This window comes from Phalacrocorax carbo, chromosome 1 (assembly GCF_963921805.1).
Source record: "Phalacrocorax carbo chromosome 1, bPhaCar2.1, whole genome shotgun sequence".
In the NCBI taxonomy this organism is placed as follows: domain Eukaryota; kingdom Metazoa; phylum Chordata; class Aves; order Suliformes; family Phalacrocoracidae; genus Phalacrocorax; species Phalacrocorax carbo.
Genome location: NC_087513.1, coordinates 83,760,773 through 83,786,105, shown reverse-complemented (window position 1 = coordinate 83,786,105; position 25,333 = coordinate 83,760,773). Strand labels below are relative to the sequence as shown.

At 42.4% G+C, this 25,333-nt stretch overlaps 1 protein-coding gene across 1 annotated transcript in view; it reads right to left on the bottom strand.

The window, feature by feature from the left end:
* The window catches only part of LOC104046227 (alpha-2-macroglobulin-like), a 40,382-nt gene that overhangs the window by 13,989 nt on the left and 1,060 nt on the right, over window positions 1–25,333 (bottom strand). Inside the window, exons 2-21 of the mRNA XM_064462779.1 lie at window positions 20,981–21,164; window positions 19,974–20,130; window positions 19,362–19,414; window positions 18,629–18,649; window positions 15,576–15,744; window positions 13,599–13,683; window positions 12,746–12,869; window positions 11,900–12,014; window positions 11,655–11,764; window positions 10,613–10,774; window positions 10,120–10,347; window positions 8,419–8,482; window positions 7,035–7,177; window positions 6,519–6,668; window positions 6,136–6,306; window positions 5,334–5,433; window positions 3,771–3,897; window positions 3,272–3,500; window positions 2,057–2,183; window positions 1,330–1,451 (exon numbers count right to left, since the gene is read on the bottom strand). Coding sequence (XP_064318849.1) covers window positions 1,330–1,451; window positions 2,057–2,183; window positions 3,272–3,500; window positions 3,771–3,897; window positions 5,334–5,433; window positions 6,136–6,306; window positions 6,519–6,668; window positions 7,035–7,177; window positions 8,419–8,482; window positions 10,120–10,347; window positions 10,613–10,774; window positions 11,655–11,764; window positions 11,900–12,014; window positions 12,746–12,869; window positions 13,599–13,683; window positions 15,576–15,744; window positions 18,629–18,649; window positions 19,362–19,414; window positions 19,974–20,130; window positions 20,981–21,164 — 2,641 coding nt within the window. The remainder of the gene's footprint in view (window positions 1–1,329; window positions 1,452–2,056; window positions 2,184–3,271; window positions 3,501–3,770; window positions 3,898–5,333; window positions 5,434–6,135; window positions 6,307–6,518; window positions 6,669–7,034; window positions 7,178–8,418; window positions 8,483–10,119; window positions 10,348–10,612; window positions 10,775–11,654; window positions 11,765–11,899; window positions 12,015–12,745; window positions 12,870–13,598; window positions 13,684–15,575; window positions 15,745–18,628; window positions 18,650–19,361; window positions 19,415–19,973; window positions 20,131–20,980; window positions 21,165–25,333) is intronic.

The window sequence follows — 25,333 nt, the reverse complement described above, 5'->3', positions numbered from 1 at the left end:
TTGGGACAATGCAGCTCCACCCCAAGCAAATTACACTTTATCCACCCCTGTTAATTAACTGTTCAGCCTTGGATGCTGATCTCTGATTCTATCCAGTCAGGGCTTGCTGTAGATGAATTACCTCATTACAATAACAGGATAAGACCACTAATCTCTCAGACATCCTGACAGCAGTGATTTTAATGCTCATTCAGTTATTTTCACTCCCCCGCCATCTGGGTGAAAAGACTTTACAGTTCTGATCTTCTAATATCTTCAAAGAACAAAATAAACACTCTTTTTCCTGAAGGTATATATAAAATTAGGAAACTTTCCTGAAATGTTAAACAGTTATTTCTGCCCTGATACACAAAATGCACTATACAATCAAAATCATTTGTAAATAAGTAAAATAAAAAAAAAAATCCTAACAGATAGGATTGTAGTGCCATCATTGCATTCAGGTTAGCAAAACTTTTTCTGAAGTTACTTATTACATGAATCCTAGCTCTGCCTTACTAAAAATTGGAATGTCTGCAATGTAAGGAGGAGTTGCAATGTCATATATTACTCCTGACTTAATTTTGTTGAATACGATTATCCCTTCCTGTCATGCGTAGGATTGACAATATTATGACACGTGATATTACATAGTTTTAACTATATAATGAGTTAGTACTCTCTTTTTGCTATTAATATCACAGGGAGTCTTATACTGTGGATTAATTTTATGACTGGCTATTTATCATGGGAAAAGCTGTGGTTTTATCATTACGAAACACTGCTTAAGGAAAAGAAATACACAAAAGAATACAAAAATAAAAAGTTAGTTCATACTGTTTTGAACATTCTTAAAAGGTAATAAAAGCAATTCAAAACAAGGATAGTAGTGGTTTTTTTTAAAAAAATTTGTTGATTGTGGTGACTGTTTCATATTCCAGAGTACTGGCCATATGCTGGAGGAGATGCATAAGGTTTCTGGCAAACCTTCCATTTACAACGTATCCTGGTGATTTATTACAGGTAAAATCAAAGAATTCTCATTCATCTTCCAGATGAATTGTCTGGGACAAACATGTCATTATTGCCTGCCTTATTATTTCTGTCCCACTAAGTAATGTAATACCCTGCTTTTACTATGACATGGCAACATTATGAGTTATGGGTTGTATTGGCCTGTGTGAGATTTATCAATGCTTCTTTCATAAAAGTGTGCAGAGTAAGAGTCACACAAGCCACTACTGCTGCTATCATGCTAAAACAGAAAACCTTTATCATGCAGGAACTGTTGCTGTGGATGATGAAATCGTTATTACTTTTCTGTGCCACCAAACTCAGCAGCCCGCATACCTCCACCAGCAGCTGTCTGATGACTGTGTCCTTCCGCCCTTTCTCAGGGGTCTCCACAATGGCATTCCCACAGGGCTGCTGGTTCTGCAGGGCCTCAGTGCTCACCGAGAGCTCCACCTGCCCTGGAGGAAACAGGGGTCAGCCAGCCCTGCCAGGCAGAGCCAGGGAAATGTGGGTTTGTGTCTGTGCTGGGCACTCTCTGGTGCATTACAGAGAAGCTTTTCCAAGAGGAGAATTAAACTCGAGACAGTGTTTTATCTTGATCCAGCTGCAGCTTTCCGGGCCACCTTCTTTGTGATGGCCACCCAAGCAGGTTTTAGACTATCATCAAGAAGACTAGTAGGGGGCAGGTTTTGTAAGTCGAACAGTCATCTTCTATAAGGCTTCAGAGAAAGCAAGATTTGATTAAAATATTTCAGTCCCAGCCACATTAAGCTAAGATATTCTCAGGTCCAGAGCAGGAATGTCTGACTGCTTTGCATGCATTAAGGGAATTTGTGATTTCTATTCAAATCTTAAAACAATGGCTCGTTACACCTAAATAGTTTGTTTAGGACCTGGAAACTGCACCCCAGTGTAGTGTCTCAACCTCAGGGTTGGACTGCTTACTTCTGGCATAGACAAGATCGTCCAACCAGGTTTGGAGTCACCTAGCTCCTCACACCAAAGATCTGATGTCACCCACAGATATCTGATCCCAGTATTCTCTTGTTGTCCAGCCTCTTACCTAGAGATCTTGGTGTTACTGTCCAAGCCACAGTTTTCCTTTCATTCATGCAAATGCAGTAGGATTCTTCCTGCTTCTCTACTGGTGTAGCCAGGAAATGAGTAGATTCAGCCAGAGACACACTGACCTGCCGGTTGTATAGAGAGGTGCAGAGAACCTGGGGTTACTGGAGACAGTGCAGTACATGGAAATGGGTAGTGGAGCTGGTTACACTGTGGGACTGAGAACCTTATAGATATTGCAGACCAAGAACTGGGTGATACAGAGGGAAAAGACACAGATGTGTACAATTGTGAGAGACTGGGGAGGTAAGTGTAAGAACAGAACATATATCTTTGGAAAGCAAACTGATTCTGGGAAAACAGAGAGCATGGACTAGTTGTGAGTTGTGTGAGTAAGGGCAAACCAATGACTACAAACTTAGCCATGAATTAAAGACCTCCCTCATGATTAGTTAGGTGAAGAAGTAAAACACTAGCAGTGGGAAAGCTGGTAAGGAAAAAAGGGAAAGTGGAATAAGGAACCTGAAAATAGCAAACAAAACAGGAAAGACAGGGAAATAAATGAGAGTGCATTGGAATGGCTGGATCAGTGCCCCTCCTTGTCTCAGCTTCATTCCTTGTAGAATAAAAATCTGTATTTATAAAAAACTGAGTAAAGGTGATTGAGATTTTTTTCTAATCACCTCCCAAATTCTATCCTGTCTTTTCTGTTGGTGGAAGAATGCAGATAAGAATAATGAAACTATATATAGCTCTGCTCAGTGTCTTAGGGGCAGACACAATAAATCACAGGAACTCTGCATATTCCAGCAAATCTGGCATGATACTTTGTTGTGAGATGCTTATATGAGGTGTGACTAAATGTTGAACACAGTTATCCACCCTGGTGAACCTGGAGTTTCCATGTGATTATGTGGTGATACTGTGGTCTGTGGATAACTCGTTTCATATTTCTATAGGATGACATAAATCTGTGATGACAAGGCCAGGGGCCTCAGCAGCAGAGCTTTAGATTCTGAATCAAATGCAGCTTTCAAAACTTTGTTGGAAAAACTTATTTGCCCTTCAATAAATACACCAAGAGTTCCTACATATGTACACCTACACAAAATTATCGTCAGAGATCAGTCTTCTGGCTTGGGAAACCATGTTATAAGTGGCCCATTGTAGCCCCTAAGCCATCAGACTGAGCAAAGCTGTGAATGTCTCTTACCCTGATGCAGGCAGTCAGGTAGTTGAAAACGGTGGCTTTCAGCGTGAAGGACTCACCACGCACCACAGAGTAGGGCAGGGTGAGCTCTACAAAGAAGGGCTGAAAGGCTCTGAGGGACACTGTTGGGGACAGGCCAAAGCCTGTGTCTGCCGAAGTACAGAACGCATTGGCTTTCCACTCGGTGATGGTGTCAGGGATGGTCACGCCTAGATCAGCATTTCCCTCAGAGCTGGTGAGGGACAGAGAACAAGATTTCAGTTATATTCTGGTGATCACCTATGTTTTTCTAAGCCTACTGAATAACACCTGCTGACAGCAAACTCCTGACCAGTTGGGATATGGGCACCGGCTTTTGCATGTCCTCCCAAACCATCCTATGAAAAATCCTTCTGTCTACTAGAAATATCCCTCTCTGAAATAGTAATACTTCCACCGAGGCTTAAATACCTTCTGAGTTTCTGCCCCAGTGGCCACACTCTACATGCGCATAAACACTTACTTCACTGAAACTATGTCCCAGATCCATGTCTCTGGGAAGTACTTCCGGACGGTCTCCACAGGATTGCCAGCAACCATATGGTCTGTTATTTCATAGTCCAAATCTTCAAGCATATTCAATGCTGCGACTAGCAAATTTGTTCAAGGACAGGAAGTAAAGGAAAAGATGTGTCAAACTCCATCCTAGATCAGGAGGATACTTTCCTTTCCAATAGTGCTCATTTTTAGCTAAAATTTTAAAATCGAAGGAACAACTTTGAAACCTTGGCCACTGGAAACAAATATATTCTCTGTGTCATCTCAATATTTAATTTTTCCTAATGTTGCTGCTCTTCTTATATAGATTGCACGAGGTTGAGCATTCTTCCCCCATTGCAAGCAAACTCAGCAGTACCAAAAGAGCCATATATGATGATGTTATTAAGGGTACATTTCTGTTGCAATACAGAGTTAAATGTGGAACTTACTGCCTCCAGGTATTACTGTTGCACATAGCTTATTAAATTAGGTTGAAGAATTGATTGTGTTTATACATGACCAGAAACAGAGCTACACTTAGCCCTCCCCTCCTCCATCTAAGATTCTTTTGAGATGAATATGGGTCTCTTCATCTCTGGCCATTAGCAAATAAACTGTTCCAGAACAGGGAGATGCATTCTCACAGTGTTGCATAGTGTTGTGCCTTATGAAGTCTTACAAGGCTTTCCATCAGCCTTATAAGACTTTATATGTTCTCAAAGCAGCCAGCTGTCTCAGGCCATGGTCTGAAGACAAATCTTGCATTTCAAAACCAGAGATCTGATCTGTTATGAATAGAAGGCTATCACCAGACCAAAAGCTATCATTTTTTAATAGGACCTGGGATACTGCACTAGAAAAGTCAGTGACTGGAAGTGATATAGGTGAGAGTGCTTTCTAATCTCAGAACTACTCAGGAAAAAAAAAGTAATAACACTATCCTATCTTCATAGTCACTGAAGCTGCAGATAAGTGACATGAGCTACCCAGCCTCTTATAGTCATGTGAGTGAGAGAGCTGGGAATAGAACCAAATTACTCAGGCCCCAGTGGTAAAATAGTTACCCACAGAATTGTACCATCTTCTCATTTATCTTGGCCCACTTTTGCCCTAGTTGTTCCTCTAGTTATTGCTAGAATGCGACTACCTAGAAGAAAAGACTCAGTTTTTAATGTTTCCATAGCTGGACTTGGATCTCATGGAAAAAAGCCACCACTTTGTGCTGGCACAGTCCATCCAATGTAGGCAGACTGTTCTGGTGCCTACAGGATCCTAACTGTACAGGCTGGCATGGGAGGCACTGAGCACACACAGCTCTAGCCAGGTACATCTGTCTAGCTAGGGATAAGCAGGCAGAGGTGTATCAGCTTCATATTTCAGGACTGAGGCCAGAAGGAAGTGATCCTGAATTAGGTCAGTTTTATCTGACAAGAGAATCTGGCTTGCCTGGTGTGATTTATATTCAAAGACGTAGAGTGAAGGAAAGAAGCAGGGTGGTAAATTTTAGGTAGTTATGTGGAAGATAAAATGAAGCATGTATTCTTACTAGAACTGCTGTAACTCCTCTCCATCATGTGTCCTGGGTAATGCTGGCAGATTTCAGGCTTATGGATCTTGCTGCTAGTGAAGACTTTCAAGCCCAATTCCTAGTAAAGTAAGAGAAAGAAGAGCAAAAAATATGCTAACATAGTTTTGAAAATAAACTGGTTTTAGTATGTCAAGAATAAATGTACTTATTTCTGGCATCGATCAGAATAACAAAGGCTTGCATATAGTGTCAGATAGACTGTTTCAACCCAGATGTTGAGGCTTTGTCATGTTATACTCATCCTAAGGCTAAATACTGGCATGATCAGAAGGAAAGCTAAGGCCACAGGTCTACCTTGGGGGCATCTGCTTGGGTGAAAATGACATATGTGAAAAGCATTAGATTGAGGGTACCCAGAAAGTCTAGTGGATGACTCTCTAGACGGGTATAGGTATGTTTGTGAGTTATCAAAGTAACTGGCACTTTATTAAAGTCCTGTCTACACCAGATAGAGAGAGAGCATGCATGACTGAGGCAGAATTTCTAATATTATGGTACCGGGGTCACTTCTCAGGACTCTTTCCTTACTTGAGCCTATTCACAGGTATCTCTACTAGCAATGAGGAGACCTTTCAAAGTTCTAATGGTTCAGAGAAGCACTCAAGTACCAGTGACAGGGCTGGTTGTTGTCTTGCATACAAAAGTTAGCAAGCTCAAAGCTCACTAAAAGTTTACTAAAAACCTCCAGGTCAGGGGAGAAGAGGAGAAGAGACTATGTTCCAGAAAGGAAAAACAATTAAAACAAAGGGCTGGAGCTTACTTTGAGAATGTCATAGGCATCACCTTCACCGTCAGGAGAAATGGGTATGTAGAGGAATCCATTTAATAATATGTTGTCAAGTGACACACAAGGGTTTACATTTTCCTCTTCTAGGTAGTAGTCCTTGAAGCTATAACCACGGATTTCCTTCAGAGGGAGATGATCATACACCTGGGGAAATGCAAACAACCAGGGAAAAGTGTGTACTTACAGGGACACAGACACTACTTAACACTCCTTTGATAAAAGCCAACTTCTAAAAAACAACTGTAGTGAATGCAGCTATAAAAATACATGGCCCCATGGCAATAGTGGTGTTAATTGTGGTTGAAGAACTGGTTTGTTCTTGTACTTGCTTATTACCAGAGATAACCAAGACTTACAGAGCTGGGAGAGAGCTCATCTTCAGGCTTCATGAGGAGAACGCTCTTGTCCACAGCACGGAGGGCACACAGGGACCTTGGTGAGGTATGGAGTTGCAGGCGTGTGTTAGAGGCAGGAAGACCTTCCTTGGGTACAAAACTCAGTCTGACCTGCAACCCCAAAAGGAAGTTAAAGCAGCCACTTTTCCCGATGCTGTTACATGCTATTAGATTGAAGCATCTAGCCTTGTGAACTGAGCTCTGCTAGTGCCTTGCAGCTCTTCTAATATATATCCAGCTTTGTAATAAAATGTAATAAAAAATGACCAGTCATTCTCTTTCTTATTCTGTATTGCTCCACTTTTTATAGTTATGGCTTTGTAACTTATTCTGGAGTTCCAGTCACTAATCCTCTGTCAACAGCTGGTCAGACCATTTCATGAACCCATTATGAATCCTGTCTGCATTCTAAAACAGATAACTGAACCACTGGCCATGAAACAAACATGGGTTGCATAAACCTTGACTTATACTCACTTTATTGGAGAAGCAACTTTCAACCTGGAAGTCTGCTGAACTGGCTATGACTTCCCCACTGGGTGAAGTGGTATACACAAGCATCCGTGCCAGGGGAGCAACTGCCGCCTCAACAGGGAAGGTCAACTGAAATGTCCCATAAGCTAACAGAGAGAAAAAAGGCTAAGCAGCATATAAGAAGTTCTAGTATGTGCATTTGCCTTCCCCAGATAAAAAAGTAGGTTCACTTATGATGAATATTTTTTATTAGCAGGGGCAGGACTACTGATACGTGTCTGAAGTCTATTGCTGTTGCTGAAGACACCTGCATTCAAACAGTGATCACGTAGTAGTCAAACGAGTTGAGTTTGGTGAGCCTCAACATGCCTTCTAGATTCTCCCCAGTTAACACCTGGCATAATTTCTTGATGTTCCTGACCCCTTTACTCCTGAATCTCCAAGATCTTCTTCAGTCCACAAAATAAGATGAGGGAAAAACATAGAAATAGGGGCTGTTGTAATGGGTGGCAGCAGTCAAAGTTGCACAGTGGTTGAAAAAATAACTTTGCAAAATTACTGCTAAGCAAGCATTTAGCTGGAACTCCAAGCTATTGCTCCAACCACAGTGGAAAATGCCCTTCAGTGTTGAAAGACTCTTCCTAGCTTGGCCTGAGCTTCATGTCACAATCTGGACAAAGGTGATAGAACATCTCTTGTTATGGGCCAGGCTGTTAGTTTAGTCACTACTACTAGTGAGGATGCAGAACTTTATATGAACATGCATCACGCAAGATCTTTTACTTCCATATAATATTTACACCCACTGCAGTGCAACTCCTCATAGACTTCCAAAATATCTCCCTGGTCTTATTGATGAAAGACTTTTAAAGATGTATCATAGCCAGCCTCAGTTACTGAAATGTGTAATCCTTGGACAATTATATGAATACAGTTAAATGTATTGGTTAAAATATAGGGGGATGTGTGTGCTGACATGCTTGTAAGGGAGAAACAGTACCAAAAAAAATGAAGGAATGGGAGAGAGAAAGAAAAGGAGACATGTTCTTCTTCCTTCTCACTGTACCTGTGAGTCTTACAACACTGGTAAGCATCCACAAACTGAATAGGCTAGAGTGGTCAGCAGAAAGTGCTGGTTTGAGTAAAAAATGGCCAAAACATTATGCATATTATTTGTTGAATTTTCCAAAATGTTCTGGTCAAAAAAATAGCACCTGACAGAACTCAGAGAAAACAAAACTAACCCAAGCCACTTCATTTAAAAAGATTTAATTCTGAAAATGCATTTCAATTCAAACATTAAATGTTTGAATTTAAATAATTCCTCCACATCCCCTCTGCCCCCAAATTATCATCAGAGATGCTAAAAATGCATAGTTCTGCTCACCATCTCCAGGATTCACAGTCAGATCATGGGTGTCTGCTAATATAATGCCTCCCTTGGCCATTACCTGTATGTCAGAGAAACCTTCCTGTAATTGTGCTACCGCTGTTGAAGGGAAAGAAAATAAACGTTCACTGTGTTAACTGTAGAGTGTGAATATGAATAGCACTGCCAACTGTGAACAAAACCAAGAAGATACTAAGCAAGTGCCAGACTGGAATGTACTGTGTCTTTAGAGACGGAAATATTCACTCTTAGCAGGATTGATGTTTCCTCATTGGTCAGACCTGGTTTCCCTTTTGTATGTATTATATATATAGACCACATTCAAATGCACTTTGCCTCTGAGCACACATGTTTGGGGGTCATATGCCTGTTTCTAACAATTTGGAACAGACTGATGAGTGAGATAACACTCTCAGTTGCATTGTGAAACAGTCTAGAAAAAAATTTAATCAGGATTAGTTTCATAACTCACACAGAGTTGGAATAGAAGAGCATAGGCTGTAAATAAGGAGAGTTTGAATACAATACCTGAAGTCAGGCAGTAAGCAACAGCCTGAATGATAGCTGTAATTTCCTCAATTCTAGAAAAAGTTTCGTTTTTCACAAACATAGAAGCCTTTCATACAATTACTTTCCATGTAGGATATCTGTTCCATAGCACCATATTTTAATTTCAAGATGTGGGATCCACACCTATTAAGTTCCGCCATTGTTACCCTCACTGTTGGTTACCTGCTGTGTGTGTATACTTAAGACCAGCTTTCCCAGACTACTGTGATAAACGGGATCTTGTGCTTCAATTTATTGATAGCAGTCTTGAAAATAAGTGCATGGACATCTGTACCACAGGTTTCTATTCTCATTTTTGTAATCTCAGTCTAAGTCCCCCCAACGTTCTGTACAACCCATCAGAACAGGAGTGTTTGTTCCACTGATTTCTTCTAGCTCTCCAAGGTTACTCTCATCTCTCCTGCTAATGTCACTAAATGGGAAAACCAGAAAAAGAAATTTAGGGGAAAAGAAGTTTTATTTGAATATTCATCTGATTCTTCCTTATAGATCATTGTTCAGTCATAGTTGAATTAGTCTCTCTCCTCTGCCCTCCAAAAAGAATCAATTCATGGTTCTCAATGTCAGTGTACTAGTCTATTCCAGTTACTGTAGTATCCCAAACTTTCCATCATTGCCTGATATATGACTTAGAGTTTAAGCTTATTGGTCTTTTCTGGTTTTGCTTTAGTTTCAGTGGTCAGATGACTACCAAAGGACAAAACTGAGTAGGAGACTGCTTTCCTCCTCATCTCTCATCTTCTTGTTGTAATATGTTGGTTTGTGAGCAGTGACCACGTATGAACCAGAATTTGGAATGGAGGAGACAGAGTGGAGTATTATGAGAGTCTTTGATGGTTGCACCCGAGACAATGCTCTCTCCATCAACATTTTGTCTCTCTTCTGTCCTGAATAAAACATGTACATTCTACTCATTTCTGCACACAGAAGACAACATGAGAAACATTACAGAAATGTGTTTAAATACCACTGCCATAGGCCACACTTTCAGTTTTAAACTCCCTCTATCATTACTGGCTAAGGACTGACCATATAGCAAGTGCTGTGGTTGCTCACAATGGAAGGCAGCTAAATGTGCCACAGTGTTCTCTGTGGCCATAGGTCAAAGTAAACACAAATAATTCTTACCAAATAGTAAATGACAATTTTCTTCTGCTCTCCTGTGGCCTCTGGTGTGAAGATATAGTGCACCTGGATCTTCGTGGGGGAGCCACAACTTAATGTTTCAGGCTTTGGCTCGATTTTGAGGAAACTCTTACTGGGGGAGTAAAACCGACTTATTCTACGTGTGGCATGCTCATAGGAAGGTGTGATCCAGTTGCTGTCATAACAGTTCAGTTCAGGTTTATGATCAGCCTGATAAAGAAGAATAAAAAGTCCACAGCTGACCAAAACCAGGTAACAAGTCACATGAAAGTCCACAGAAAAACTCTGGGTATGTTCTATATTTCCCACTTTTAGAAGAAAGTAGAGAACATGCCCAGGAGACACAGAGAAGTGACCTGCTAAGAAACTTGCTTTATCTTCCAGCTGGCAGGAAGACTGATGGATAGATATTTCCCCTACTGATCAGAAAGACAGAGGTTTACCCCAGTCCCTCTGCCCTGTCTCTGCCACTCACTTGGATTTCCAAGGAGGCTTGTGTGAAGGTGGTAGTGTCTATGGAAAACCAGGATTGTCCCTGCTCATCTGTAGTGTAATTCCCTTTGTATCTGTCTCCATCCACAGAAATCATGATGGTTTCATTGGCGATTGGAGCATCAGTGCCATCTACCAGCTTCACCTAACAGAAAAAAAGCAAACTTCAGGTTTTTGACTAGCAACAGAAAACAATTCCCAAATCTTAAAGCCTATTCCCCTTTTTCCTCCTTGCCAGGCACGATGTTTCTTACGGAGAAGAAAAAAAGATAAGAATGTGGAAATGTGTGGGGTGAGTCCTGGGTTGTCTGAGGCAGCAACTGAGAAAATTCTCAGCAAAACAATATGATTGGCCCAGGGAAATTATCTGTCAGAACCCTAAGTTCCTAAGGTTTTATTTCCCCTAGCCAACTTCATATGCAAAGCAGATATCATCTGCCTCTTGGTTCACGCAGTCTACGTTCAGGCTTGTGCCTTGTCCCAGTCTTTGACTAAAGCTACATTGGAGGTAGACCTACGCCCAGCTCTTTCTTCTGCTGGATGGATCTCCGTCTGGTTAACTAGACTTCCTTGGTTGACCTCAGCCTTGACTTTTCACCTCACATTGTCTGGTGAATGCTGGACTGTTGGTGGATCCTGTTACTGTCACCACTTCTGCTCTGCTCAGTCTGGTTGGGTACCGTGGGACTGTGCCCTTGTTGATGAGGTAACTATCCGTACCTGTGTTGTGGTTATCCTTTGCGCCTAGATAAAGTTCCCGTGTGGAATAGCCCACACTTGCTGCTCCCTGGTGTTATCTTCATGTGTCAGAACAACAGGCCTTCTATTTTGTGCTGGGCTGACTGCCAGGAGATTCAGGGCCATGTGTCTGTTCAAGTGCCCCAAACTGACAGTAATTCATCTGCCTGTGCAAAGGCAGAAGAAGGTGGACCATGCCATCTACACACTGCTATTCCATCTCATGGAACTGTGCACTTGTGAGTTTGCTATGCCATTCATTGTCCAGGATCTCAGAAGTACCGTACCCTCCCAAAGAGTGGGATCCCTGGTCTGTACTGGGAGTCCAGCATGTCAAAGCTGATTTTGCTCATGATGGACGTGATTCCACAGGAGCCTGTTCCAGTCATCTCTATTCCTGAGAAAGAGCACAGTGAAGAAGGATTATTAGCAAATGGCAGCAGTCCTAGACACGTCACTCCAATTTCCTCATCTTCGTCAGGCCCTCCCATTATGGCCTGCCATCACTTTGCCATCTCTATGTGATACATACCTGTGCCATCTTCTGTGATCTTGCCTTGTACCTCAATGCTCATCTCATATCCCCTGCGCTGGAGCTGAAATATCTTGGTCCTTACTACACCAGAAACACACCCATGAGCATCTGCCTAAGCAGGGAATTGGAGAGAAAATTGGAATTCTGTGAACAAATTTGGTGCCTTGTGGGAAAGGAATAGATACCCCCCAACCCAACAGGCTTAACTTCTGTGATGAAATCCCCGCCTTATCTTTGAGGGTTGTCTCCAAGACCAGAACTTGTTTACAGCCTGTTTCCTAGTGTTTCATCCATACATTTTCTGTGTCCTGTGAGGTACTTGACACTCAGTTCTCCAAGGCACATACTGGTTTCCTTGTCAAATCCCTCCTACCTTAGTTCTGTTTTTCTTCCTGTGTCTTCTGTTGTTTTCACCCTTTTACTTGTTGCCCTTTCTCCTTTCTCATGTGTTTGACACCTATACAATACCACTTTCTTGTTTTGTCTGCATCTTCTTTGCTGTTTGCTCCCTGCCAGACCCTCCCACAGTTAAAAAAAATCTCTTACATATTCTTTTCTTGGTTTGGGGATCATTAGTAGGGACCTCACAGCTGCTAACTGGAGATTCATCACTAGTTTCAATGAGGTCAGGATTTCAGCTGTAGGGTTTTCTTCATCAGTTCTGTTTCCAGTTTAATGATCCACCTCTTAAGAATGCTTTCCTCTGAGAACATCTGCTTTTCCCCAGAAAGGGTTTTATCTCTAATGTCCTACTATCTACCAACAGTCACAGATTTGGCCTCCTTTAGCAGCACTGCCCATTACCCATAAGAAAGAGCCCTATATTTTAATCTTGGGACTTACCTGCTTAGTGAATTCTTCACACACAGCTTCTGCTTCTTTTCCATAACAGTTTGAAGCAGAATGGGAAAATTTCCGGCATACTTGGACATTCACCAAACCAGGAACAGGTTTCCCATAGGTGTACCTATAATCACAGAGTGTTAAACAATATATTAGATGTTGAGACAATCGGTCCGAGAGTGACACTCAGACACATCTTCTTCAAGACCTCTGTGGATGACTTCCTAATATTTTTTCTTAAAGGCTGACTAATCTGATATTTTAATGTTTCTAGTGATTACATTTCCATCATTTCCATGGTGAGATTCTTCCATCATCCATTAGAATTTGTTCTATGTGGGAGGTCTCTGCAGGAATACAGTAAAAGATTTTCTGTAGAAGATTATTTCAGCTGGGTGTATCTTTGTATCACAAACTGCTGAGGGTTCAACAAAGTAGTAGAAAGGCAACCAGGGGCTCAGGAGGAGCAATTTATGAGCCAAAAATGAGAACACTAGGTTTGCACCACCTCTTTAAGTGATGTCTGATTTGACATCTCTGAGTATTTGAGGGTTCAGGATTAGCAGAGAAGCTCTAACTGAAGAAATGTAAAGAGAGATAGATAAAGTATACAGTAAACTGGGAGGAGAGAGCTAGAGATTGGTTTGGCATTATCTTTTAAGGAACATAGAGAAGATCCTTCACTTTGACTGTTCAGGCCAAGTAGCAGGCTCGGGTTTGATAGGGTGGATGAGCCTGCACTAAATGTCTGGGAAAGGTATGAAAAGCCTTCCCCAGCTCTTCTGTTGGTCATCAGCAGAAAAGAGGAGTGAAGGATGAGTGAGAGAGAGATTAACTTAGCTCTGTGACTCACAGACCGCAGACAGACACTGGAAGCTCCATGTCCTTAATAGTGATCATCTTGGGCAGCTTCACCAGGACCTCGTACTTTGGCAGCACTAGATGGGAGAAAGTCTGATATGAGAAAAGTGAAGGAGAGCTGTGTACTACACAGCAACACAAACACAGACCCAGGATCATCTTAATACAAACCATCACCTCTCTGTGGTGTGCAGTACAGCTCTGCTCTCTGTTCCCTAGGTTTTCTCAGCTTTCACTGCTGTTTTGGGTTTAAAGGGAATTTAAGGACGGTTGTAGCCCTTAGCTTCCCTCATTTGTGGCACATGTTTATGTGATCTTATTGGCACTAGATAGCTGTGTAGATCCCTTACATCCAGAAGGACACACTGGTCTGTGTGTTGTGCTCCATGTTTCACAATACATAATTTGCAACTAAGAGCTGCAGTAGCACCTTCACCATCTGTGTCATTTACCACATTGAAACATCTTGAATCATTGATTCTCTCTGTCTGTTTCTTACTGCCTGGAGATCCCAAGCTGCTCTTAGGCTCACCAATGTGTAGCATGTGAAACTGTCCTGCAAGTCCAAACAGTTCTAGTGAATCTAACCACAGACCCTCAGGTCTATATTTTCAAGTGAATAAGGCAGCAACAAGGCCTGATATAAAGGGTGGCAAGTAAAAGGCATATTTTGCTTGAGTATTACGTTACATCCATCTTCCCATATTGCATCCTGCAGCTCTAAGCCCCTAGCTACTCGAGCCCAGGACTGGACTGAAGCATGTAATAGCCTGCTTCCAGGTGGTGCACCTGAGTTTTTTTTTTCACAGTGCAAGGAAATAAAAGCAGGGATGGTGCACACCCAGACCAGGAACTAGAAAGCAATCTAGGACAGGAGGCAAAGCTCAGTGTTTCAACCTCAGGGCACATTTCCTCAAAAGGCTGTAAGAGAATTGGCAACAGGGAGGTTGATGGGAATAAGACTAAAGAACAAATAAAAAAACCTCCTAGTTTAGTGTGAGGCTAAGAAAGGGACAAACATCTTTGATTTTGCAGGGTGTTCAGTATGATCTTTGTGGGAGGAGGCACAGCCCACCTGTCACATGGCAGGCCAAAGCCTATAACCTGGTTTCTGTTCAGATTATTCACCATGTTCATCCTAGCCACTATGCCTGACTTTGAACCAAATAAACCAGCTCCCAGCGACAATCTTCTTTGGGTCAACACCCTGCATATTCCAGACACTGCAGGTTCTGAGCAATGTCTTGGGTCATTTAGACTCCATGTACAGCCAGGGGGAGCCCGGGAGTGCAGAGCACAGGCCAAGCAGCCTCCTCAGATGCACACAGCCTAGCCAGAGTACACATCTACAAACACCTGAGATGTTTCATTACAGAACTGGGGGTTATAGTGCTCTCTAGGGCAGCACATTGCTCCTTAGTCAGTCTCTACTACCAGACTGTTTCATCTGCTTCTAACATTTGTGGAATATTGTTCTTCAAACTGAAGTTTTCTACCAAACATATTTTCTAAGCTTTTGCTGAAACAAGGAAGAAGAGGAAAAAGAGGACTACAAGTGAAGAAATGGAACTGATGCAGATTATGAGAGAGGGAAAACAGGGTCACCAAAATATCATCATCTCTTACACTGTATCTAGTGCTACTTGCAACAAGCTGTTGGACTGAAAAGCAACTGAAACGAAGTCAGTTGAAATTGGTGCCACAAGCCATGCATGGGAAGGCTGCCAGACCCTATACTCCCAGGAGCCCTATGAGCAAATACAAGCTCAGGCAGGTTGCAGAGATGGCATAAAGTGAGTAACCACCAGAGGTATTCAGCACCTTTTGGGTCATTCCTTCTGAATCCCACTGCCTGTGTGTACTCAGTCCCTCCCTTCCCCATGACATTCCCAGGAAATCCCAAATCATGAAGTCACAGTAAAAGGCATTGCTGTTAGCCCCAATGGCATCCCATACCTCCTTTCCTTACCATATTCCTCCACACTGAAGGAGTGCTCCACATGGGATGAGAAGCTCTTCTGCACAACTATTTTGTAGGAGCCTTGGATGGGGTCTGAGGTGAGGGGGAAGGAGAGCTGCGTAAGGCCAGTCTCTAGTTCCACCCCTTGCCATTGGTACACACGGTTCCTCTGGGGATCCTGCAGGTGAGCATAAGTCAAGGTCACAAGACAGTACAGGAGGCTCCCTGGGACAGAGCAGTGGAGTGCCCAGTATATAAACATTCCAGCTGGGAAATGCCTAGATGTAATTACTCAATAATCTCTGAGGATCTGTGAGCACTCACATGTCAATTCTGCATAACTAGTGTGCAAGAAAGCTTTTTAACCCTGTAGGTCCTGTGTTGTCTCCCCCTCAGCTCTACATACATGCTAACAAAGGATGGGGCCAGGAAGGTGGGAAAGACCAGACCGGCAAGGTAACAAGACAAAGATATGGATAGCAGGAGTAAGTGCAGCACAAGGAGAAAGGAGGGAAGTTTTAGTCTCCTTCACTTACTATACAGCCTGCTAATTTTTTTTTTTCCATGCCTGGAATAAAGGCTGTCTGAGTACCAGTGCATAACTAGCTGAGGAATGAGGCACCTAATCTATCTACGGGACTGAGAGATGTACATATGTAAGAGTCCAAAGCTTGTGGTGGGGGAGTGGGGACAGGAATAGAGGAAAACGTATCCCACATATGTGCATCCAGCTGAGAGCTCTCCCTGCTCCTAAGGGTGGAGCTGAAATCTCATCATTACTACAGGTGAGTATTGCTCATTATGAGCTGATTATCCATAGGCTGTGCTTCAAATTCATCAGCTCAGCCCCAAATTTCTTGTAGAAGTTGCTGAACCAATGCAGTGGTGCTGCATAATCTGATGCATCCTTTCCAGGCTCTTCAGCAGGACGGTTAGTGTTTACAGTGTTTTATTTTCTGCCTGCTCTTTGCATTGTACCTTGGCTGTCACCAAAAGTCTATTTACTCTAGATAGGTACGTGACTCAAGGTATGTGTGCATTTACTTCACTAAGATTTTATCTCACGGCTTAGGGAAAAGGGGATGTGAATGACATTCCCCAGTTGCAGGTCACTGGTCAGGGAGCTTTCTTCCCAAGAAGCACCCTGTGAGAAAGACACAATCAGTAAAACGCATCCCACAACTCTGACCAAATCCTCTTCATAATCACATTTCAACCTTGCTGAAAAGCCTACCACTTATTGTGAGGGATACCACTGGGCTTTCTTGGAAGAGGAATTCAAGAAATTGTTTACAGCTGGGCTTGTGAACTTGTTGCTATTTCTATGGTGTATTTCTAGGGAAGGCCTGAAAGTCAGTTTGTTTGTTTTTCCTCAGAAAGGTTTTCTTTTTTTTTTTAATGACAGAAGCAATAGGTCAGGATAATAGTTCAGAAATAATAGGCTTATACTAACTTCTGCTCATATTAACTTTGTGGCTGACTACGATCAGTGACATGAAGGGTGTGGACTGATGAACATTTATTTCCTTAGCACTGCTGACTTTAAGCTGTCACCTTTCTTCACTCCTGCTACCCTTTTCTTTAGGCCAGTCCAAACTTCATGCAAGCATGTGGTAAACTGCATTGGCAGATCTGATCTGGCTGAAAAAAATACCCTAGAGTAAAATGGTAAATTTGCTGCTGGATGAGTTTCCCACTCTACAAGACTGCCTTGTAGCATCTGTGAAAGCCAAACAAAGGGCAGTGCTGGACTGAGAAAGAACACTGAGGAAGGGAGAGGTAATGGTGGGGATGGAGGACAAGACCTGGCTTAAACAGCACAGACAAACACCATGCCTCACAAGCTGGAGCTGAAAACACAGGATGGCCTTCCTAGTGATTTAAAATTTAAGACTTTCATGGTACTGACACACACACAAAAAAGATTGTAAAGTTAATCAGCTTGTTAAAGTCATATGAGATTTCTGGAGGCAGCGAATAGGATTTATTTCTTCTTGATCCTTTCTTGAAATTCCTGTACTCAGTCAAGTATCATCTCATTGAAAGGAAAGAGACCTGTTCTAAAACCCCATGGGAGAGCCTCAGCATAGGTAGTTTTGAGGTGCTCTCCTCCACCTGCTATCCTACACCACACACTCTCTTACTCTTCTTTCTCCAAATATTCACACACCGTCAGTGACCCAACAGCTTTGCAGCTCTGTTCTGGAAATTTGCTGAGAGGAAGAGAAGTGACAGCACTCTGACAGGAGGGTAGAAAATAATAGCACAGCCTGTTTCTGGCCACCTTGTGCCTCCCCTGTTGCAACAACATCCCCAGCTCTAGAGAGAGTCAGTGCAGAATGAAGACAGCAACCCCAAGCAGCAAGAAGCAATGACAGGACTGACTGCATAGGACCCATAATCACGCAAACCAACTTAAGATTTGTGCACATTAATATCAGCACTGTTTGTGCTGCTATCATGGCTTCAGGGTCCATCACTGAGTCTTTCCCATCAGTCTTCCACTGGAAGATGTCCCAGATATTAACTGTAAATTCTCTTTCCTCAGCTGAAAAAGTGAGTACTTGAATCATTGACAGTAACATCCTTCCTATTAACTTTTGTTGGTCATTGAAGTTCATATGTTAAAAAAAAACCAAACAGACAAAAAGGGCATGCTTGGGAAGATAGGGGACGTCTACTTACATAATTTTGTTTCTTCAGTTTTGCTAGTTTAACGCAGTTCTGTGGTTTCAACTACATTTGGCAGACAGAAAATCTCAGTTCTGCTTGGGAATAGGAATAAGTCATTCTGATATGACCTCTAGGCAAGTGTAATTCTGTTCACAGCATGGCTTGCACTGATTAACTATTTTGTTCCTACAGTACATTCCCCAATCAAAGAACCATTGTTGGAACTTTTTTTGATGCCCAACTACTCAGCCTTCCTTTACACAAAGGGAAAAGGTGATGCGTCCATGTTTTTAGCCTCGTACCTCAGCCTGAAAACACCACTGTTGGAGACTACAACCTCTGTGTCTGCACATTCTGCTGAAATAATAGACCTGTAGTTATCCACTCACCTGAACATAGACAAATGGAAACTGTGGGGAAAGAACAAAGGAAAATCAGCATTAGAAATATTATTCACAAATGGATGGAAGTAATTTCCAGATTTGGACCAAAGGGCAGAACAACCTTCTAAGTCGTCCTTTGGGTTCTTCTTTTTCTGTACTTGCTGTTTCCTTAGTTCTTGATGATTAAGGGAATCTCTTCTATAATATTTTAGAACCCCAACTTTTTGTCTTACCACAGTATGAAAATGTGATGAAGTAAGAGTTTTCAAAGAACTTGTCTGCATGAGGAAATGATTGCCAAATAAGTTAAAAGGTGGACTTACACCCCTGACCAGTTCCTTAAAATCAAGTCCTTGTCATGCTGCTCTCTCTGCCTTTATGCATGTGGTTGCACCCGCTGCCAAAACATCTGCATGTCTTGCACGTCTTACTTTCAATGGAAACTTGTCCCACACATTTTTTTGGTAATGAGATCCCTTCCTACATGCTTAGCCACATACATTCCTTTGAAAATCTGTTTTTAAACACTTATATCCCTTTGGAAAAAGGGATACGTTTCTCAGTCAATAGAGACGGGTGGAGTGTGTCCCAGGACAGGGTATGGAATGGGTCAAGGATGGTGTGAGTTAGAAAAGATCGTATGCTTTAAAGGCAGTCTTCAGTGGTACTGGATGATGACAGTAAAGGTGTTAGTTGGAAATTAAGACTTCTGGTTAACCACAAAGAATTATGGCTCTACCTTCTCATTCAGCGGGTAGAAGTCTTTGTCCAGAGAGACGATCCGAAACAGAACTGAAGGATGTAACAGAAAAGAAGGAAATGCCACTGTTAAATTTGTAGCCGTTTACTAGGAAATGTCAGTGTTTCAATAATTTATAACTTAGATTCATTCCACAGATCAATAGGCTCTGAATTGAGATCTCTAAGTTATGGAAGCAATTTTTTCAGGCTCTTTGTCTTGCAGATGGTGAGAGGCAGATAAATTTAGAAGGATAATCAGGTCCTGGTTAAACTGAATTGTCCCTTGGGACTGTCTGTCCTGCTTTGTTGATTCAGGTGCAGCCAAGGGAAATTCTGCTTTGAAGTCATCCCAGATTTGTGCCTTTGTTGAGTAGAATGAATCTGAGCCTGTGACTACATCTGGCTGAGATGCTGTGCCTGGAGGATGGAGAATAGGAATGATGAAGGTACCACATGCCCTAGATCTCAGCTGACAGAAAGAAGATTTACTGAGGACTTTAACTTCCCTGTGAGGAAGTCTGAAAATTTTAATAAAAGTATAGGGCCTCTGGGTAATGAAGCACATAAGATTTTCTGCTGTCAGAGTCAACACCAACCTAATTCCCCATACCTGTCTGTCCAGGCTTGTAGATGGGTTTGTCTGTCTGGACGAAGACCAAGCTCTCAGAATTCTTCACCAGCACCGACTTGCGGCTCCTGAAATGCAGTGTCGCCCCCTTCACCATCACAGTGAGAAATGCTACTGATGTGCTGTTGGATTTTGGAAGCTAAGGAAAATGAAGAACATAACTGCTTTACTGATTCACCTCATTGCACTAAGCCTTTCAAGGATGGAGTATTAGCTAGGACTGAAAGTTTCCTGAAGGGACACCAAAGACTCAGTGCTAGAAGCAAGAAAAACCCATGATTTTCTGATATGAACTGGGAGGGCTTGTCTCCTCTGTCTCAAGAAATTCTTTTTCCTATGGGAATTGTTGCAATGATAGATCCTTTCAATTTCCTTGAGTTTTCTCCATGCTTCTTCCTCTTCTTCAAATACTGGAAGTCTTTTCCCTTCATTCATACACTTTCCTTAGAGAAAATACTGAATCTGATCTTGTTCCATCTTATGATTTGTCAAAATGTAAATCAATCCAGATTCACTATTTAGGGAGTCGGACCAGTTGCTTACATTACTCACCAACCAGCCTTCTGCAAGAAACAATCATGAATAAGCTCCAGAAGGAGAAAAATGACATCATGGACCTTTACTGTCTTTTACCATTCCCTAGCTTCTACATTTCTCATTCTACTTCATTATTTTTCCTCTGAGGCTTACACAGATCAAACAAACATGCGGTGTGTTCTGTCAGTCGAAGCGCTAGGATGAAAGATCCCAAAAGAGTTCTCTAAGCCCTGCATGCACAGAAATATCATGTGGGACACATAATTTGATAATGGTGGAAAATTATTCCTCATAAGGTTGCCACAGTCAATTTTCCATATCAAATTCATTTTTTGTTTGGCTTGGCTTAGAAGTCTCTACAATATGTCTTATTTCTCATTTCTGGACTGTTTAGATCTACTACATCACATCAATAAACACAAGGGGTCACCCCACAGGGATGATATACTCACAGAGAACGGGATGCAGGTGAACATATCCTTCTCCGACACCACATCATCAATCAAGCTCCTGTTTTCCCCTTGATGCTCAAGTGTGGCGCTCAGTGTCACAGACTCATTCAGGTGGGTCAGCTGTACACAGACTTTCTCAGGAGAATCAGTGTGTATCAGAAAGGGCAGTAGCACCATATACTGCCTAGGAAGACAGGGAAGCAAGAATCAGGAGTTTTAAGGAAACAGTATTAAGTGGAAGGAAATTAACACATCAGCATGCCTAATCCGTTACTATCCTTGTGAATTGCAGTGCAAATACACAAGCATTCATTTTATTTTGGGTTTATACATATTAAACTGCCCAACTAATTAGCCTAAAAGCAGGAAAAATGCTTGCAGTAGAAGGAACAATTTCTATGCTAATAGAGTCTCCTTTACAAGGGATGTTTTGTCCGGGTTCACAGCAGGGAGTAAGGATGGTGTGAAAGGTTCCAGGCTCTTAATTGATTTTTGTATATCCCACAATCGCCTATTGAGACTCAAAGGCATTAGCTAAAAAAGGTTGAAAATTCAGCAGTTTTAGGGTTGAAAAAACTACCCACTTGTCTGGCTGCTCCTGTCCTTGCCTATCCAGGTTTCCAAATACTTGTCATGCTGAGCAAAAATGTGAGTGCTTGCAGTGTGGCACCTTATTAAGATGAAGACACAAAGGATTTCAGAGAGTAGTGGTTTATTGCAACACAAGTGTACTTGCATCTTAAAGGTCCCTCACAAAAGACCCTTAAACTAAGCTGCCATCTAATAAAAGGGATAATTTTACTGATTTTTTTTTACGAATAAGTCAAATTATTAATTCTGACCTGTAATAATTGGTTAAAATGGTAGGAACCAGTGAAAATCTCTGGAGTCCGTGCTGGGACCCTTTGTTGTTCAGTAAACTTCTAAATGATCTGGGAAATACAATTTTCTCATAATTGTCCAGGGTAACAAAATACTTAAGACTGACTTACATATTTGAGAAAAACTTTTGTCATACGGTGGGACTATGGAGCAAAAATATTAAGCCAACTGTTCATAAAGGGAAAGTATTCAATAGAGGAAGAAAAAATTACCCCAGCAGTATATATGTTGTCATGTATATGCTGTATCACTAAGTGAACTATTACCACTCAGACATGAGTGCTGTTGGAAAATCACTCTTGGAAAATTCTCATTCAGTAGGAAGTAACAAACAGACTGTAGGGAAGTTTTAAGAAAGGAATACAGAACAAATCAGAACACACAGCTTTGCCATAGTTTAATTGCAGGGTACTTCCACACTCACAGGGTACTCCTACACCTCACATGTGGTGTGCTGGTTTGCTCCCATTTAAAAAATTGATTTAGCAGAAAAGATTCAGTGAAAGATGGCAGAGATGATCTGAAAACTAGAATGATTTTCATAGGAGGACACATTGCATAGATTAGAACTCTTCAACCCGGAAAAAGGCATGACAGAAAGCTATAAACTAATGATGTGCACAAAAGAATGTATGGTTTGTTCATCACCTGTGATGATACATGACCTAAGCAACACCAGGTGAAAATATTAAGCAGCAGAAACAAAACAAAAACTTTATCACTAATGTACAAAACTAAACTGAAGAACTTAACATTACCAGATGCTGTAAAGTCCAAATGTTCGGTTCTGGTATGGCCAGCTTGTGGCTCTTGAGCCTTCTGGTCCTTTCACGCAGTCCAAGAAGGGCAGATACACCCAAGCTGCATCAGGTAATAGACAGCAGCTGACTGCTATTCCCTGAGAGAGGAACAAAAGGAGCCAGCAGGTGCCACTGATTTGGATAATAAGGGCCTTGCCTGCATATCCAGCCAAGTGCTGGCCCTTAAAAGATGCTGTCACTCCCCACCTGCCAGTAACTCTCCAAGGCATTTGGTATCTGCCCTATGGCACTAGCTACACAAAATTTGTTATGAGGCTCATAAGGGCAAGATGATCAGCTACTCATGATGTAAAAGTTAAAAAATATCCTGGGTAAATTCATTGCCCAGAAATGGCTAGAAAACATAGCAGCACAGGTGTAATCCCTGCCACAATAAGACCCTGAACCTCTGATAGAAGCTCCATAAGGCTATAGCAGATGGGAAACTCATTTCCACAGTACTTGCCTTGCTTCTCTACTCTGTCCCTCAGCACCTACAACTGGCCACCAACACAGACAGAATACACAACTAACGTAGTCCCCTGGTCTCACACTGGACCATTTTTATGGACTTGGTATTCCTTTTTCCCTGTGTACATTCAAGCTATCCAGATATAGCAGCAGGAGGTTCTGGTGGCAATTCAGTCTGCAGGATATATTAAACACTGTATGCATAGGAGGAAACCTGTGGTCAGGACTGGTCATACCATTTTTCCATGGGCCCTCCACTGGGGAAGGCCAATGCGCAGTTTGCCAGAAGGTGCCAGCCCTGGGGAGAACGGTACCTAGGCCTGTCCAGAGCTACATTATTGCCCGGGCTCTGGGCTTTTGGGAAGTCCTAAAACTGCTGTGGAGGCAGTGGGACCCTGGTAGTACCTCCATTTCCCTCACCACCAGCTGGTGAGGAGCCAGCCAGCAGCTCTGGTCAGTGCGTTCTGCTGCAGAAGCAGTGAAAAGAGGGAGCTCCAGCTACCCAGCAAGTGACTTACAGCTTGTGTCTATCTGCTTGCTCCACCACTCCCCTTCCTCCACAGCTTCACCCCATCTCATTCCCCTAATCTCATTTCCTGTACACCCTGTCAGTGGCACTGGCAACCTGACTGTAATGTCCAGTTTACTGAAGGGACAGTGTGACCTAGTTCATGGGGAATTTGGCCTCATTCCTCTTCCTGTTCACTGTTTAGCTGAAACTTTGGCCAACACACAGAACCTCCCCATACACTGGCTTCCCTGCCTTTGGAACAAGGATATAAAATACGCTGTTTATAGACCTCTTTTTAGCTGTTTTGGGATGTGTTGGTGAAAAGAGAAAGATGAATTAAAGTACTATGAGGGATTTAAGTAACTTGGCTCACAATGTTCATTTATAGACATTCCAGGACAAAAAGCAACTGGGCTGCCAAAAGAGACCTCAGCAACCTCCCTGCGTGCAATGAGCTGTTCTGAAAACAGAGGCAGTGGCTCCAGCAAAAGCAGGCAATGAGGAGAGATAGGAGACCCTAGAGAAAGTGGCTGAGGCAAAAACGATGAGTTTGTCTGTTACTGAAGGTAATACTCTAGCTTAAGATAGACTAAGTATATGCAGTACATTCCCAGGCATGTACGCTGCATTGTAAAGTAGCTGGCATGTACAAGCACCTATCAGAATAGAAGAATGATACCTCCGATTGAATTCTTCCAGAACAGATCCAGAGCAAGAAAAAAAAAAATTTTGCTGGAAGTATCTTACAGTATCATAAAATTTTTGGTTGCAAGGGATCTCTGGATGTCTCAAGCCCAGCTTCTCTCCTGAAACAGGACTGTTGCAAAGGACTCCATAGATCGAGCTTCCACCATCAATCTGGGTCACCTGTTCCAGTGCTGAACTAACTTGGTGAATAAGTTTTTTGTAATATATAGTCTGAACTTTAATTATATCTCCTGTGTAGCCAGCCACATCTGAAACAGAAATAGCAGCAACTGCTGCTACTCAAAGAAGCTATCTATGTACTTGCACCAGGCACAGGAATCAAGCCTTGGTTGGCAGCTTCATTTTGTCTTCAGTTCAAGGGTGGCTTCCCTTCTGTGTTATGCACAGGATCTAATGTACCCTGCAGCACTTGAAACAGCGTCACTACCCTCACACCTACCTAGCAATTCACTGCTCAGACTCCACTGCCTCCCGGCTCCCCAACTGGTTACTGGGCTTCTGTCTTCATTCTGTGGATCCCAACTACATCCCTCTCTCCCCCACCTCTCTCAGCCCTCCCTCTTCTCCCCTCCCAAAATGGTGCTCAGGTCAGGGATAAAGAGCAGCATGTTGCTCACAGGAGGAGAGGACTGAGCAGTATGGGTTCATTCCCTTTCACTTGATTTTGAGCAGGGATGAACTAAGACTACTTAATCTTAATTCTTAATTACAGCAGATATCTGTAGGGAGACAAGACAGCTCAGCCTGATCCCAAAGCAGACTTGGCTGGCTGATGTGCCCCAGAAGCACCCAAACAGGGCAGATAAATGGGAGGTTGATGGTGCTGTGTGACTCAAAGGTCCTTCAGTTTGAGCCAGTCACCAGTTCACCTCCAACCACACAGTAAGCAGCAGCACTGCACCTTCTGCTACAGCTGCTAGCACGACTGCAGTGCTTATGGGCATGAAATCTCTTTAGGAAGCATTGAGACCCACAGTGGTG